Genomic DNA, 18227 nt, shown 5'->3' on the forward strand with positions numbered 1-18227 from the left:
TTTAATTTTGCGTCGCATATTTAAAATGCGTTTGACTCGAAAACGGTTGAGTTTAATGACATGAATGTGGTATACTTTTTTACAAAATTTTGAAAACGCACATGACAATTATTATTTTTGTCATTAAACAAGTAAATATACGATTTTAAATGAACAAAACAATATATCTCACAATAAAACACTGAAAAACGTTTGTTTTATATACTTCCACAAAACAATATATTCAAAACAGTATAACAAATAAATTATTAATGCCTGGTTGCACCAACAGATCTTAAGCTCCAGCTTAGCTAAGCTCTACTTATAGATAAGGCCTCCTTGAGTATCACTTACGTTGCACCATAATTTTAGATTCTTGCCTTATTATCAATTATATCTATTATTATATTATGGCATCCTTATTGTAATATATTATAATTATATTATATTAATTCTTATGATATTCTCGACTTATGCTTAAGATCTGTTGGTGCAACCGGGCATAACAGTTCTAATTCTCCTGTTTATTTTTTATTTTTAGTGTGAAGTATGGTTTATATGCTGTCAATTTCACCAGTCCAGATTTAACAAGGACGGCAAGACCATCAGCTCAATACTATAAAGAGGTTATTTTAACTAGATGTGCTACTACCGTTGGCTGATTTGATGATTAACTTGGGAATAATATAACTATGTTATTAATGTAATAAACAAAATTTTAATTTTAATTTAAGTTTTTTATATTATCTTTTTGCTGTCTTGTCTTTTCTAACAGCAAGCAAAATAAGAACGGAGAGACACTACCACGACCAACGTGGAATTAAAATTGATGGCAGTGAGATGTTTAGTTCAATCGACTTAGATGGAATAAGATCGAAAGTCCTATTCTAAATAGAACGGAGGGTTAGACAAGGAGACCCAATGTCACCTAAACTTTTTTAATACGGCCTTAGAATATGCTTTTAAGAGTTTGGATTGGATGACAAAGGGAATAAAAATAGATGGAGAATACCTAAACAACTTACGCTTCGCCGATGATATAGTCATAGTAGCTGAGGATCTAGGTATGGCAAAAGAGATGGTACAAGAACTCGTTGTGGCTATATAAAATGTAGGTTTAAATATAAACATCTCGAAAACAAAAATAATGACAAATTTGATACCCAACCAGAACATCAGTGTTGTTGGGAAGGAAATAGAACTCGTAGATAGATATAAATACCTGGGACATGAAATTACGATTGGCAGGGATAACCAGACTCATGAACTGAAGAGAAGAATAGGTCTTAGGTGGGCAGCATTTGGAAAACTGAGAGAAACTTTTAAAAGTGAGTTGCCCACATGCCTAAAGAGAAAGGTATTGATCAGTACGTCCTCCCATTCTTGACGTACGGATCAGAAACACTTACCTTAACTAAAGCCTCGGCTACCAAACTAAGAGTCACGCAGAGAAGAATGGAGCGGTCAATGTTAGGAATAACTCTGCGAGACAAAATCAGAAACGAAGAAATCAGGAGAAGAACAAAGGTGACTGACGTCATCGAGAGGATACCCAGGTTGAAGTGGAGATGGGCAGGACACATAGCCAGAATGACAGATGGGCGATGGACGAAGAGGTTATTGGAATGGAGGCCAAGAGAAGACAAGAGAAGCGTCGGTCGACCGCCTACAAGATGGATTGACGACTTAAGAAAGGTAAATAAAAACTGGATGAGAGCGGCGCAGGATAAATGGGGTTGGAAACGAGGGGAGGAGGCCTATGTTCAGCAGTGGACTTTTGAGGCTGGATGATGAAGATCGAAAGTGTCGAGAAGAATATATATACCTAGAATACACGATCAAACTAGGCAAACAGAATCAAACGGCACAGATAACTAATAGAAAAACATGACACTTGGCACGACAAAACATCGAAAGGTGGACGAGAAACAAGGGACATTGGAGACCACGCGAGTACAGAGGGAGATCTCAAAAACGATGCCTAGAAGACGTCAAAGCGAAAAGGGGAAGAAGAAATTGGCATCAAATAGCACAAAGCTAAATGAAGAGACAATGGGAAATCAATAATTCGGTTTCAGAGAAGGATTGGGAACAAGGGAAGCTTTGTTCTCAATACTAACATTACTGCAACGATCATGGGAAGTACAGACATAAATTTACTTCTGGTTTATAGATTTTGAGAAGGCGTTTGATAGGGTTCAACATGATATGCTGTTTGAATATATTTAAAAATGATTGGAATAGATGATAAATTTCTGAGACTTTTACAATATCTACATTGGAATCAAGAAGCTTCTATTGTGGCAGATGGCAAAGAGACAGACAAAATTTGCATTCAAAGAGGTGTCAGATAGGGTTGTGTGTCATCCTCAACTTTGTTTAACGTATAATCAGAAATAATTTTTACGAAGCCTTGGAAGGGCAATGTGGAGTTCGAATCGGGGGAGAAACTATTAACAACATCAGATATGCAGACGACACCGCGATCATGGCTGAAAATGTCGAAGATCTTCAATTCCTTATAAATCAAATCCCTAGAGAATGCTCCAATAACGGACTTGGCATTGGCATACATACAACAAAAACACAGTTACTTGTGGTTAGCAAACAAGACGGCAGCCCTATGCAACTAATTGTCAATAATGAACCTTTAACAAAAGTTAACCATTTTAAATACCTAGGATGTTGGTAAATGAGAAACTAAATCCGGATGAAGAAATTAAAACTCGTACAGAAATTGCAAGAGGAGCATTTATGAAACTTAGATCTGTTCTTAGTAACTCTCAGCTGAATTTACAACTAAGAATCAAGTTCCTAAAATGTTATGTGTATCCTGAATTATTGTATGGATGTGAAACCTGGATCATGAAGGTTAACATGATGAACAAACTAGAAGCCTTCGAGATGTGGTCATATCGTAGAACGATCAGAATACCTTGGGTTCAACGTATTTCAAACAGAGAAGTCTTAAACAGAGTAAGAAAACTTGAATATCTCGGGCATATAATGGGAGGTAGCAGATACAGGATACTACAGTTAATACTGAATGGAAAAATCGACGGAAAAGGAGGAATTGGTAGGAAGAAATATTCGTGGCTCCGAAACCTTCGTCAATGAACTGGCTTATCAGCAGATGAATGATTACATGCCGCACAAGATCGATAACGATATCGGCAAATTGTCATGGAAGCTATCCAGGCCTAAAATTTGGGCACGGTAGGTACTTAAAGAAAGAAGAGCACAAAGCACAGAAGAATGGAGAACTCATGAGGATGCATTTGTCCAGGAGTGGACGCAAACAGGCTGAAGAAGAAGATTGTCTTTTTTTTTAAAATAAAAAATGAAGTTAGGTACATTATTGCCTTCATGTTTTATATTTATTATTTACTATTTTAGTTACTCTATACACACATAAATTAAATAACACAAAAATGCATAAAGGAAACCAGGGAAGTTGTTCTGAAAAAAAAAACCGTGTAAAATAACTTCTTAAAAATATTCAACTTTTATTTTATTATTAAGTATTAAAAATATTATCAAGCATGAACTTGAAACAACGTGATAAACCATAATAACGAAACAAGAACTAAATTAGCCGCAAGTTCTTACTATATGAACTAGTCCTGTCGCCAGGGGGGGTACAACGGCCTTCTTAATTCAGATGGACTTACCCAAGTTTTTTTTATGTATTTTGACCCGTAGAATACGAATTTTTTGGGTAACAGTTGATCCGGATGTCGATAAGATTGTTACAAACAAAGAACTTGAGGAATCTCATAACAGCGATTTTTCGCAAAACAAAACATTTTTTTGTATTTTTTGGTGATTTTCAGTAAAAAATATTCTTACAAGTTTTTTCGTAGGATGCATTGTTTTCGAGATAAGCGCAGTTAAACTTTCACAAAATCGAAAAAGTGCAATTTTTGAACCCGAATAACTTTTGATTAAAAAATAAAATAGCAATTCTGCTTACTGCATTTGAAAGTTCAAGTCAAATTCTATCGGTTTTGATTATTTGCATTGATTAATATTAATTTTTTTATTGTTAAAAGTGTTTCCCGTGCCCAATGCATGCGTTTTAATGTACGTAATCTACGTAGAAATTATTGTATGCGCGCCTATGGTAGGGGAGCTAAGTATGCTAAATGTGCAGTCACTCGAGCGCTTTGGAGACCCATTGGGTTGTGAAGAGTAGGTTCTAAAACCAAAAAAAGTTAAGTAACATTTTCCATTTTAGTGGGCGCTTGTCATTTTTTAATTTAATTTTCCATTTCCAACAATCGTTTTTTCCGATTATAACGCCATCTATGCATAATTCGAAAAAATGTTTCGAATAAAAGTTACATATTTTTTCGTAAGGAATCCAAATCTGCAATAAAAAATGAGGGCTCCTATTTAAAATTTTAAAGTAACCCCCACCCCACCTCCGTGGGGGGTCGTGTTTGGTGCCATTCGATAGATTAAAAAAAAATATTAAATAAGTGTATTTTACAGTTTTTCGATCTGATGTTAACTTCGCGAAATATCGCGGGATTCGTATATAAAATATTAAATTTACCCCCCACCCCTCTCCGTGGGAAGTCGTGTTTGGTATCATTCGATAGATTTTAAAAAAATATTGAGCACATATTTTTTAGTTTTTCGGTGTGTCATTAATTTCGCGAAATATTCGCTTTTTTCTTGTGAAATTTTGGGACTCGCTCATTTCCTTACGCCCGGCTCAAATTGTCAGATTTTTGAAATATACACTCTTTTGCATGTACTTAACTTACCTTATCTTAATCTGACAATTTTGAGTTTTTTTAAGAAGAGATTTTTTTTTCGGGCCCCCCTTAACGAACTCCCCTGTGTTAAGAGCCAATATATGGTAGAGGTACATCTGCAGGGTACCAGGTTTCTCCCCATATGATAATCTGACGCGCTCGAGTAACTGCAAAAATCCCCGCTTGGGCTCCCCTACCACTACTCGTTCGACTTCAAATGAGAAATGCATTGAAAATATCATTCAATCACTATGTGTTTATAGCTTTGTTTAATAATAAAAAAATTAATTTTTAGCAATGAAAATAATCAACACCGATCGAATTTGACTTGAACTTTCAAATGCGGTAAGCAGAATTGCTATTTTATTTTTCAATCAAAAGTTAATCGGGTTCAAACATTGCAATTTTTCGATTTTTTGAAAGTTTAGCGCCGCGTTTATATCGAAAACAATGCATCCTACGAAAAAACTTGTAAAAAAATTTTTTGCTTAGAATGACCCAAAAAATACAAAAACATGTTTTGTTTTGCGAAAAATCGCTGTTATATGATTCCTCAAGTTCTTTGTTTATAACAATCTTATCGACATCCGGATCAACTACTACTCAAAAAATTCGTATTCTACGGGTCAAAATACATAAAAAAAACTTGGGTAAGTCCATCTTAATTGAGGAGGCCGTTGTACCCCCACTGGCGACAGGACTAAACGGCATTATAAGATTTTCTAGTCCTTCTTGTTTCGTTGTCAACCAAAATTTGGTTTCTACCATAGTCCAAGTAATGAAGCTTAAAATAGGACAAAACCTCGCAATTGTTACAGAATGGATCGATTTGATTAACAATTTGAGAATGAGAAGTGGATAGTCCGAGGATCAAAATCTATATGATGCCGAAAGGCGCTTTTACCTTGGGGGTGGCTGCCACCCCATCACGTGGAAATATTTTATTATATTTTGACCGCAAAAGTTGGTAAAAACATTCATTCTAAGTAAAAAATGTTCGATACATTTTTTAAAAAAATTAATAGATTTCGATTTATTCGCTCTCGAAAGTGTTAGTTTTATATCGAAAAAATCAATGTTTTTAATAAATTTTCTGCTAATAACTCCAAAAGTTTTAGTTTTATCAAAACAACTTTACTTAACAAAAATGAATATTTAAAAAAAATAAACACAACCGTTTTTTTTTTAATTTTTTTAGGAACAGTATTAATCGAGCTATACTTTATTATATGTTAGCTCTTCTTCGTCAAATATTGTAGTTTCTAAGTCAAAAGACGGGAAAACTGTGCATTTTTCGAGGATAACTTGTTCAAACTAATTTAAAGTATTTCAACATATCTTTCTCCAGAAATAAAAAAAATCTCTAGCTCAAAAACTAAGTGACTTATAATGAAAGTCAGTCCCTATTTTTTTCAGCGAAAAAGTGATTGGAAGCAACCCCCTAATCACCACCCTGATTAAAATTAGTCATTGACCTTATTTGGCCTTCTTTATTTATGTATTATTAATAGGTTCTAGAAGTTTGACCGGCTTAGAATGATCATATTTTAAAAAAATGGAGTTAAAAGCGAATAACGATTTTTTGAGGTTTGGAAAAAATGGCTTTTTCTTCAGAATAGAAAGATTGGAATCAGATATACGAAAAAATGTTTAAATATAAAATTTTATATTTAATTTAGTTATTTAATTCCCAAGAACCTGGTTTGAAAATTTTTTTTGTACGGCAAAAATTAATTGAGCTATTGACAATTAAATCTTGTAATAACATGCAACAACCACCTTTACCAACCCTTTCAAAATCACCTCTTTTTGCGACTGAGGATTTTAAAAATATTTAATATTAATAAGCTTATAGACCTTCTAAAAACCTACAAAACTCTTTCTTACCAAACTTTCTAAGATAAAAAATTACGGTTAAAAATCAATATATTTTTTTTGAAAAAAAAAGGAGAAATCCAATTGTAAGCATAATAATGTAAGTTAGCGGTGTGTTTAGTCATTAACCTTATTAATTCTCTTTATTTATGTATTATTAATAGATTCTAGAAGTTTGACTGGCTTAGAATGATTAGTTTTAAAAAAACTGGACTTAAAAGCGAATAACGGATTTTTGTAGTTTGGTAAAAAATGTCATTTTCTTCAGAATAGAAAGATTAGCATCAGAGATACGAAAAAATATTTCAATATGAAATTGTAGGCAATTTAATTCACAAGAACATGGTTTGAAAAAAATTTATCTACGGCAAAAATTGAGTGAATTGTAAATGGGTATGTTTATCGAAAAACATTGATTTTTTCGATATAAAACTAACAATTTCGATAGCGAATAAATCGAAAACAATTAATTTTGTCCAAAAAATGTATGGAGCATTTTTTGCTTAGAATGAATGTTTTTATCAACTTTTACGGTCAAAATATAATAAAAAATTTCCACCGCCGAGATGGGGCGGCAACCACCCCCATGGTAAAAGTGCCTTTTGGCCTCATATAGATTTTGATCCTTGTACTATCCACTACTTATTCTCAAATTTTTAAGCAAAATTAAAAATTGCGAGGTGAAAATCTTTGGTTCTTGGTTTACCATGCAAACAATACAACTGGAGAATCTTTGTTCGCAAGTGCAACTTATAGCCAGAATCATAAGTCAGTCATAAGTAGTGACCTAGTCAATATATACTATAGTTGTTCCATTATATCTTTGCACAGACGTCATGATTCATTTACAAACAAGTTAAATCAAAATATTAATAGTATGTATAGTATAGTTGATCCAAAAGATGGCATAACCCAGACATCCAAAGTGAAAGTTTTCCTTCAACACCAAATTGTTCTATATGGTCCACACAATGTACAGAAAAAAGTCACACCATTTTGAGCGTCGGGTTTAGGGGGGAAAGGAGGGAGAAATCGGTAAATTCGTAGTTTTTTAAGTTTTTCGCCAATATTTCTAAAACTATGCGGTTTAGCATGAACAACCTTCTATACAAAATTGTTCTACATTAAATTTGAAATAAAAAAGGCCCTATACATAATCTTTCTAAAATGAATGGTTCCAAAGTTACGGAGGTAGTATAGTATAACTGGTCCAAAAAAAGGCCTAACCCAAACATCCAAAGTGAAAGTTATCCTCCAACACCAAATTGTTCTATATGGTCCACATAATGTTCAGAGAAAAGACACACCATTTTGACCGTCGGATTTAGGGGGAGAGGGGGGAGAATTCGGTGAATATAAAAAGTATCGAAAACCTCCACTTTTCACCCTCCGTAACTCTGGAACCGTTGATTTTATAACAATTATGTATAGAACCTTTTTTGTTTTAAATTTTATGTAGAACATTTTTATATAGAACATTCCTTGCGCTAAAGCATAGTTTTAGAAATATTGACGAAAAACTTAAAAAAACAACTAATTTACCGACTTCTCCCCCATCTCCCCCCCCAAACCGGACGCTCAAAATGGTGTAACATTTTACTGAACAATATGTGGACCATATAGAACAATTTGGTGTTGAAGGAGAACTTTTACTTTGGATGTCTGGGTTAGGCCTTTTTTTGGACCAATTATACTATACTACCTCCGTAACTTTGGAACCGTTCATTTTAGAAGGGTTATGCATAGGGCCTTTTTTATTTCAAATTTAATGTAGAACAATTTTGTGTAGAAGGTTGTTCATGCTAAACCGCTTAGTTTTAGAAATATTGACGAAAAACCTAAAAAAACTACGAATTTACCAATTTCTCCCCCTCTTTCCCCCAAACCCGAGGCTCAAAAAGGTGTGACTTTTTTCTGAACATTATGTGGACCATATAGAACAATTTGGTGTTGGAGGATAACTTTCACTTTGGATGTCTGGGTTTGGGTCTAACTATACCATACTATAAGTAAAACGTTCGTCGATATGTAATATATCAATGATAGGTATTGTCAATATAATGACAATTTATTTGTAGGTTAGAAAATATTAGGTGTTTTATTAACGTAAAAAATAAATACCGGAAAAAATAAAAATAAGAGAGCAACGGTTAGTCGTTCTAACCATAATATATGAATAAAATAAATAGAGTAACATATATGTACAAAGAGTAAAAGTTTAAATATTATGAAAAACCAAATAAACAATAAATGCAAAATAACCACCAAATACAACAAATGCGCTAATGTCACTCTCACTGAAAATGATATACACTGCTACTCAAAAGTCCGGTCTCCCCTCGTATTTTCTGAACAGTTATATGTACTTATAATAATGAAACTTTAAGGGAAGATCTAACGGGAAATTCACACTATGATTGCAGTACGGTTAAGATAGGAATGCGCATTCATTGTTGCCACAGTTCCTGTGCGACGCTCTTGAGAGAGCAGTCAACAACTGGTGAAAACCGACAACCCTGTGCGTTTATTCCCCATTAGAAATGGATTGCCCTCTCTTAGCCTTACTGCATTCTCGGTATGAATCTTTTAATAGATCCGCATAGACACTAGGGATGGCGGTTTTTGACAAAACACCGGTTTTCGGTTATACCGGTTTTTTTTGCTTACGGTTTAACCTAGCGGTTATAACCGGCCAAAAAAACCGGTTTTTGGAAAAACCGGTTTTTGGTTTTTTTAATCCAATAGGTTACAAAGTTTCATTTACAATACATTTTAGTTCGCGATACTCCCTTCGACTCGATATCAATATGATCAAAATTAGTACATACTATCGAAAGAACATGTATTACTTTTAACACGTTTGTATATTTGTAGAAAAGGTACATTTTAACTCATTTAATACTTTCTGTATGAGTGTATCGTTTTGAAAACGTAGCGAAATTCTTGGAGATTCGTATTCGTAATCAGTAATTCGATATTCATAGTCAGAGCATTATTTTTGTTTGCGTCTAATTCAACCAGATCACTTCTTACGTAAATATTATGATTACAAATACCTTTTTAAGGAAATATTATAATAAAACTTAATAATTGTTTCTGGCTGATGTGAGATTGCACTTTCAGTTTGCTTCTGTATTTTATAAAATAAAATAAAATTTGAATTATGGTTTTGTTTGGAATAATTACTTGAGAATAATAATTATGATTGGGATCCAAAATAATACCTAACCTAATCCTAATCACCGTAAAAACCTAATAACCGGTTTTTACTTTAAAACGAAAAAACCGGTTATAACCGGGACAAAAAAACAACCGGTAAAACCGGTTATTGCGAATTAAAAAAACCGGTTTTAGGTTTAAACCGGTAGGTTTTTCCCATCCCTAATAGACACTACATTGTGAATGTAATCCGTTAATCGTTTAGAGGTGTAAGTTGGTTGAATGTACTCTATATGTATTAATATAGTTTTGAAAATCTGGCGTGATTTTTTATTTGTCGGGATTTTGACCTTCGCGTCGGTATTTTGGCTGTCGGGATTTTGGCGTGTCGGGATTCTGGCGTGTCGGTATTTTGGCCGTCGGGATTTTGGCTGTCGGGATTTTGGGGTAGACCCCTAAAAAATTTATGTAGATGGTAAAAAATACTTGGAGGCATACAAGGTTCCATTTTGTCCCGAAAATATTTCCTCGAACGATTTATATAAAAAAGCACGTGAGATACAGCCATATGGAATAAAATTCAATAAATTATTTAATGTACCTAATTAAATATGCGGACGATACAGGACCTCGATTTTTGACCCTTCGCTTCTTTATCGATCATTCGCTATCTGTACAGTAAACAGATACGAAGCGAATAGGTTCGATAACGGAGCGAAGGGTCCAAAATCGAGGTCCACTACTTCTGTCAGAAGACATGGATGGTCTCCAAGTTCTACCTGATCGTATTCACGAAGTCGTATGTATAAAAATAAACCCAAAAAATAACAAAGTTCTGAAATACAAGTAATCAATGTTCAAAACGAATTTCGATCGCGTTTAGAATATTGCCAAATAGTTAATGGGCAACATTATGAGAATTTGCTTAATTGAAATAATTAAATTCAATTCGCGAATATTTCGCGAAATGAACGTCAGATCGAAAACTAAAAAATACATGTTGAATATTTTTCAAAAATCTATCGAATAATTTCAAACACCAGCCCCGCGCAGAGGGGTAGGGGGTAAATTTAAAATTTTAAATAGGAGCCCCCATGTTTATTGCAGATTTAGATTCTGTACGTAAAAATAAGTAATTAACTAGTTTTGATGGGAAATAAGCCAAAATTTTATTAAAAAAAAATTTATTAACGTTTCGACGCCCAAATCGGGTGTCGTTGTCAAAATACAAAAAATATTAATGAATTAAACAAAAATGTTGTTGCTTATTAAAAAAAAATCTTCTAATAATTTATTTAATCTGACTCATTTATATCGTCAATCCAGACATATATTATACATTTTAAAGTAGAAGACTTTAAAACGATATTGCCAATCTTTATGAGTTGCGTTCCTGGGACTACTTTATTGAAAGATAGTTCATTCGATTACATGAAATCAACCCCAACTCAAGAATACCCGTCACAAAAAAATCATGACATGTGATCTGTCTTTAAAAAGACAACCACATGCAATGGTGACAGTAAAATTCTGGCCCTAGAGATTCCATAGTAAATCACGAGATAAAACCAGGAAAAAAATCTCGTGATACTATTTAAAATAACATATGTACATATTAAGGTCAGCATCTGGTATTAGTTTTGAGAGTAAACTAAAGTTAGACTTAATACTTACGATGTCGGGATAGTATCACGAGGTTTTTTCCTGGTTTTCCCTCCTGATTTACTATGGAATCCCTAGCGCGAGAATTTTACTGTCACCATTGCATGTGGTTTGTGGTTGTCTTTTTAAAGACAGATCACATGTTATGATTTTTTTGTGACGGATATTCTTGAGTTGGGGTTGATTTCATGTAATAGAATAAACTATCTTTCAATAAAGTCGTCCCAGGAATGCAACTCATAAATATTGGCAATATCATTTTAAGGTCTTCTACTTTAAAATGTATAATATATGTCTAAATTGCCGATATAAATGAGTCAAATTAAATAAATTATTAGAAGAATTTTTTTTACTAAGCAACAACATTTTTGATTAATTCATTAATATTTTTTGTATTTTGACGACACCCGATTTGGGCATCGAAACGTAAATAAAATCATTTCTTTAGTAAAATTGTGGCTTATTTCCCATTAAAACTAGTTAATTTCAAAAATGACACAAGAAAATAGCTTCAGAACAACATTAAAAATAAGTAACTTTTATTCGAGATATTTTTTCTAATTATGGATATATGGCTCTATAATCGGAAAAAACGGTTGGTAGAAATGGAAAACTAAATTAAAAAATGGAAAGTTCCCCACTTTATGGAAAACTTTACTTAACTTTTTTTGGATTTGGGACCTAATGTTCATAACCCAATAGGTCCCCATTAAGCTCAAGTAACTGCAAATTTAGCATAATTTCCTCCCCTACTACAAATACAAGAAAATTATTTCATGTGGCAGGATATCGAGAACATCTGGCAATGGTGATTGAAAAAGATGTAAAAGGTGAAGAAGATACGAAAGGTAGCCTTGGGATTTATATGCTTAGGACTAGGATTAACTAATAATCACCCAATATTAGTAATAGCTGAATGTGAGAGTAATTAAGAAAAGCCAAGAAGAACATAGTGGAAGATAGTGAGAAAATACATGCTTCTGAAGAGGATTAATATTAAAATAACCAAAGAATTAAGGGTGTTAAGATAATATTAAGTATACAACAATAGGACGAACATGAAGAACTTCCTAACAAAGAGAGAGATAAAGTGACATAGCTATTGATTGTAACATGCCCCAAAAGAGGGTGACATTTGTATAATATGAAAAGGGAATAGTTGACAAGATGTTGGTTATGTCATATTAGGGGATGTTACACAATGAAGGACATGGCCTAGTAGCTCAGAATCGGAAGAGATGTGGGGTGGATTTTTAAGGGATATTATTAGTATACTCTTAATAGCTTAGAAACGAAAAAAAAAAATAGAAAAATAAAAATAAGGATGTCAAATAAAAAAATTAAATATTGGGCGCCACTGGTTACCTTAAGGGAACCAAAAATTATACAAAAAATAGAAATAAAGGAAAGATAGATAGCTAAATCAAAATAAAACAAAAAAACATAGTCACACAGAATATAAACCATATACAAAATACTTATAACGTAACTTACCTTATCTTACTCTATATATACTCAGCCAATTCTTTATTGTTCTTACAATGATTTTTAAGGGATGTTATTAGTATACTACTATTAGCTTAGAAACGAAAAAAAAAAATAGAAAAATCAAAATAAGGATGTCAAATAAAAAAATAAAGTATTGGGCGCCACTGGTTACCTTAAGGGAACCAAAAATTATACAAAAAAATAGAAATAAAGGAAACATAGATAGCTAAATCAAAATAAAACAAAAAAACATAGTCACACAATATACACCATATACAAAATACTTATAACGTAACTTACCTTATCTTACTCTATATAATATACTCAGCCAATTCTTTATTGTTCTTACGATACAAGAGAGAAGGAAATGAGAAATAATAATATTTTATTTAGCAAATTAAACATTATTTATTAAAACAAAAAAAAAAATGAATCTAAATTTGTGATCTCTTACGGTCTACAAATAGAGATCGTGATTACCAAAAAAAAAATAAAATATAAAGTTTACAAAATATACCTTGTTTATCAGTCCTGATTTTTCTTGGTGGTTATTAAGTCCAAAGCGGGATTTCACTTCACTAAAGTCACTAAATTGATACAACAAAAGTACATCAGGTTACCCATCATAGTTCATAAAAAAAACTCCATAGTTCATTAAAAAAACTCCATAGTTCATCAAAAATTTTTTATAGAAAAATTCAGCATTGTCAAAATAAATAAGCACTTACTCAAACAAAAATATTTAAAAAAAAATTTGTTATCTAGTTCATTAACGGAATCAAAAAATGCTAAAATTAAAGCAAACTTCACGCTTTAACGAGGGTGTTGAAACTAGTAACACAAAAAGGAAACTTCTTAACTTCTGCTTGCATGTAAAGAAATATGGTACCAATAGTGGTACAAAAATATCGCGTTCGCTAAAAAAAAACAGCTAAACGCCGTGGCCTGCAGATTGCTTAAGCCAGACTGGCACAAAACACTAACTAAACAATAATATAATTCTTATAATATAATAAACTTCTGCACTAAAATTGCAAAAACTTAACTGGAAATGCACTACTAATTTTGATGGTAACCGCATATTGGCGGCCCGAGGCACCGGCAAGATCTTCTTGTCGATAGCTCTCACCCCTGAACTCGATGACAGCCCAACTGGAACTTACTAACCCGATCTCCACAAACTCAAATCTTCTAAAATTCAACGCCCTCTCTAAAATCATCACACGATCTTTCCCATCGACAATCCAACGACCAATTACAGATTTAAAACATTCAATTAATCAAATGTCAACCAATAAGAAATTGCAAATCACAAAAACAAACAAGCAGATCTCAATATTTCGTACCGCCTATTCTTCCCATGAAAAATGCTTAAGTCAGCTATAAGAACACTTGTTGGATTACATAAACACACTCAGAGGCACTTGGAGACTTCATATCTACTTTGGAATTTATTAAATCAACATTCGGCTCTAAAATAAATAAAACTCTAAGTCTCTGTCGGTAAAAACAATTTACTGAAAGATTTATGGCTCTAATTTCTTGGACGGCAAACTTACCAGCGAACGACACTGAGACGATCATAAAGAACTACGTCACATTCTGTGTAGAAACAGATTATACATTTGACTATTCGTGAGAATCAAGATCTAACGTTTTAACGAATCTAACATACAGTGCGTAGCGAAAGTCAGTGATTAGAAAATACTAATGACCTTTGCACCCGTTATATGCTTAAAAAATGAGTCTTCTTCTTCTTCTTCCTGTTTCCTTAATAGGCTCGTGCCTGTTCCATCTTCGGATGCCTCCTCATCGGATATCCAGTTTGTCCTCCACCTCTTCCTTGGCCGTCCTATACTCCTTCGGCCGTTTGGTGATCTGTCTCGTGCTATATTTACCAGTCTTGTCTGAGGTCTGCGCTACGTTGTCTGCCCCATAATGATTTTCCTATGATATCTCGAACTACTTTTTAAATTTCACACGTTTCTATCAGTGTTTTTGTCCTTGTAGTGTCAGGTTTTGTTTCCGCAATGTAAGTCATAATAATTGGCCTAACTACTGTCCTATAAATCTTTTCCTCTGTTTCTGTCCGTAGATATATGTTGCGCCAGATAGTGTGTTTAAGATATCCTGCTATTTGTGTTGCCTTTGTTTATTTATTTGGCAACTTCCGCTTCTATATCTCCATAACTGTGAGTTAGTACTCCCAGGTAGCTGATACCTCTATCTTACTGAATTATTTTGTTGTCCACTTCCAGCTTGCACATTCTTGGATCTTTAAAGATTACCATACTTTTTGTTCTATTTGGTGATATTATCATGTTGAACTTTCTTGCTCTTATATTAAATTAATATAAAAGTCTCTGAAGGTCAAATTCAATCTCTGCAATAAGTATGGCATCATCTGCATAGCATACTATAGAGATTATTTCATTCATAGGAGATTCTGACCAATAGAAAGCTACAGAAATGCAAATTAAGGTGATAATTTTTGATAATATCCCGTCGTCAAGTATATTACGTCAGATGCCCTTCGTTGCTACGAAAAAATAAATTCAGTGACATTAATGACAATTAATGTTTTAAAAGTTATAAAAGTGATGACTTTCAACCGTAAAATATTTTAAATTAACTGTGTGTTTAACATACTAATTTGTACTTACATAAATAAATTACAATAAAGTTTTGGTTTTTAACAGTTTTATTCATGAAATAATCGCAACAAATTGCACTCGATCTCTAAAATTAATATAGAATTTTAGAGCTCTTGTGCAATTACTACTGATCATTTTTTCACCCATTCTGTACCCTGTACTCAGGTTTTTAACTTTATGAATAATTTCATCCTTGATGAGGTTAAACAGCAGCGGGCTCAATAAAAATCGAATAAACTGTTTACTTGACAAATATTCTAATATTAATTCAAAGTGAGTTAAATAACGGGAAAACGATGCATTTTATCACATATACTTACCAAACACTTGTTAAAGTGTAATGTTACAAATGTCACATCTTTGCTATTTTATTTTTAAATAATTAGTTTACTTTATTTTTTTAATATTTCATTAGTAATAATGTTATTCTATTTGTTTTACATGTTTTCTTCGTTAAAAACTCGTTGGCGCCCTCTTTTGTTATCCTCTATTTTTTATTCCTAACCTTCCATGTCGAAAAGCACATGTTACATATTTTACATTCTCTCTATTAATATGCTTTTAGTAATCAAATTATTTAACTAGTATCAATCATAATTCCATTTAATTTACCTTTGCCATCTGCTAGTTTTTGAATACTGTTTGGCAAAGGTACATTTTGGTTTTAAACTTCTTGGTTGTCACTTATACGCATTATATCTTCTAGTTTTTGGAAAGGAATCAAATCTTTCTCCCATTGGGAGCCTCCAGCATATAGCCCATCGCCGGCGATGTACCACTAGAAGGCTGACAACTACAACCAAGATGCATCTCTACTACACTGCAGCGATTAACATCACCAAGACTGTAGCTGCTTTGACCTGAGGCCGTCCATCTAGCCCAGGTCGAGAGAAGTACCATTCGACATCAAGAAGTTACCATCGAACCAATACCACACGCCATAAGTATACTTTATAAATTGTTAGTTTTTGACAAGAAGTCACATTTTTATTATATTATCTTTATTGAACAATAAACATGATTGGTTAAAATATTGTTTTGTTTGCTTCCATTCTGAATTTCCATGGTTCATATTTAAGATTAGGACAAGACGAACACACACCTTGGGATAACAATTTATAAAAAATAACAATAAAAAAAAATAATAAAAAAAAAACAAATTAACAATATAAAAAAAATGCAACAAAAAATACAAAAAAAAATAAAAATTTACAAAAAAAAATGAACAACCAAAACAGAGTATTATTTAGATAATAATTGTGGATAATAATGTTAGTTTGTTATGTATTTAGAGTTAGAAATACAGAAAAAATTCCTCTGATTGAAAAATCAAATTTGTTTGTTTTTAAAATAACAAAATGTCTGGCTAATTGGCTCGGCCAAGGCCATCAAATTCACTCAAAAAAAAAACTCACCTTGGGAGACTAAGCTAAGCTAGGGTGAACGATAGCTATCTTAGATGATTGAAGTATAATTTTCGAATGGCATTTCAATTATTTAGGGTAGTTGCTCGTCTCTGTTTCAAAAGTACTCAGAAATACCTATCAAATCAGCTCCAGAAGTAGTTGTTAACATCAAAATGTGTGCTCTAAAAATCTTAAAAAAATGGTATTGTTTTTTTTAGAATATCTCTGGAATATATTTTTCAGGATATCAGAATTATCAAAAAATCATTTGAAAGGTAAATTTAGGGCCTATCAAATTATTGGTTTAGATTCCTTACTATTTTAAAGATAAAAGGTTAAATGGCCACCGGTACATGGTTCTTGCAGTAACATTTAAGCTTTAAGGGGGTAGGAGCAAAATATTGGTCCAATTCTTTTTAAACACAATATTTTTTTCGATTCATGAGAAAACTAAGTATGTTTGAAAAATTTAAACGCAGAATGAAAAATTACATTAGCACCGAGGTTCCTGAAAACATCTATAATGTTTATTTTAATAAGTTATATGGGTGCAAAACAAAGAGAAATTTAGTTTGATTTTTAATTACAAATATTTCATTCAAAACATTTTTTTCATATACATATCGACACCCCCATCGAACAAGGTTGTAACTGAAGTTACATCTTTTTTCAGATTTCAACACAGGCGAATTCAGCAAAAAATTGCGCACACGTCAATATAAACGACATAGTTTAATTCTCAATAGTTTGGCTAATAAGAAGTTGTATTTTAAGTTACGTATGCCATTTTACTCCATTTTAGCTTGAAGAAAGCAGTAACACTGGATACTCCCTATGTAAAATATTTACTTTTTTATACTTGACGATCAACAAGGTTTTTAAATGAGTTACAACTTTGTTGCACGTATGTTTAATTTATAACGTATTCAAACATAGGGTGCATCTCATAAGTCAAATTATCGAAATAAAAGTAAAAACGGATTTACGGAGTTTTTTTTTTCTTTTTGGTAGTTGCGGAGGACAAAATAAATATCGAATAGTGTTTGCTACGTGCTTATATGTAGTGAAAAAGTTTAATATTAACATTAAACATGTATTTTTAGAAATAGCACATTCACAAAACGAGGGTGATTCAATGCATGCCCTTATAGAAAAACAGAAAAAACATTGAGTCGTATATGCTCCACACCAATGGTTAACCATGATACGATATGCCAAAGCATCAGGCAAGCCTAAATCCG

At 32.7% G+C, this 18227-nt stretch overlaps 1 protein-coding gene across 1 annotated transcript in view; it reads left to right on the forward strand.

Annotated features, from left to right (window-relative positions):
* Positions 1-707, forward strand: part of LOC126882021 (myrosinase 1-like) — a 247134-nt gene extending 246427 nt beyond the window's left edge. The window contains exon 9 of the mRNA XM_050646805.1: positions 521-707. Within this exon, the coding sequence (XP_050502762.1) occupies positions 521-641 (121 nt within the window). The 3' untranslated portion in view covers positions 642-707. The remainder of the gene's footprint in view (positions 1-520) is intronic.
* Positions 708-18227: the final 17520 nt, after the last annotated feature.

The sequence above is a fragment of the Diabrotica virgifera genome, chromosome 1, assembly GCF_917563875.1.
Source record: "Diabrotica virgifera virgifera chromosome 1, PGI_DIABVI_V3a".
Taxonomy (NCBI): Eukaryota; Metazoa; Arthropoda; class Insecta; order Coleoptera; family Chrysomelidae; genus Diabrotica; species Diabrotica virgifera.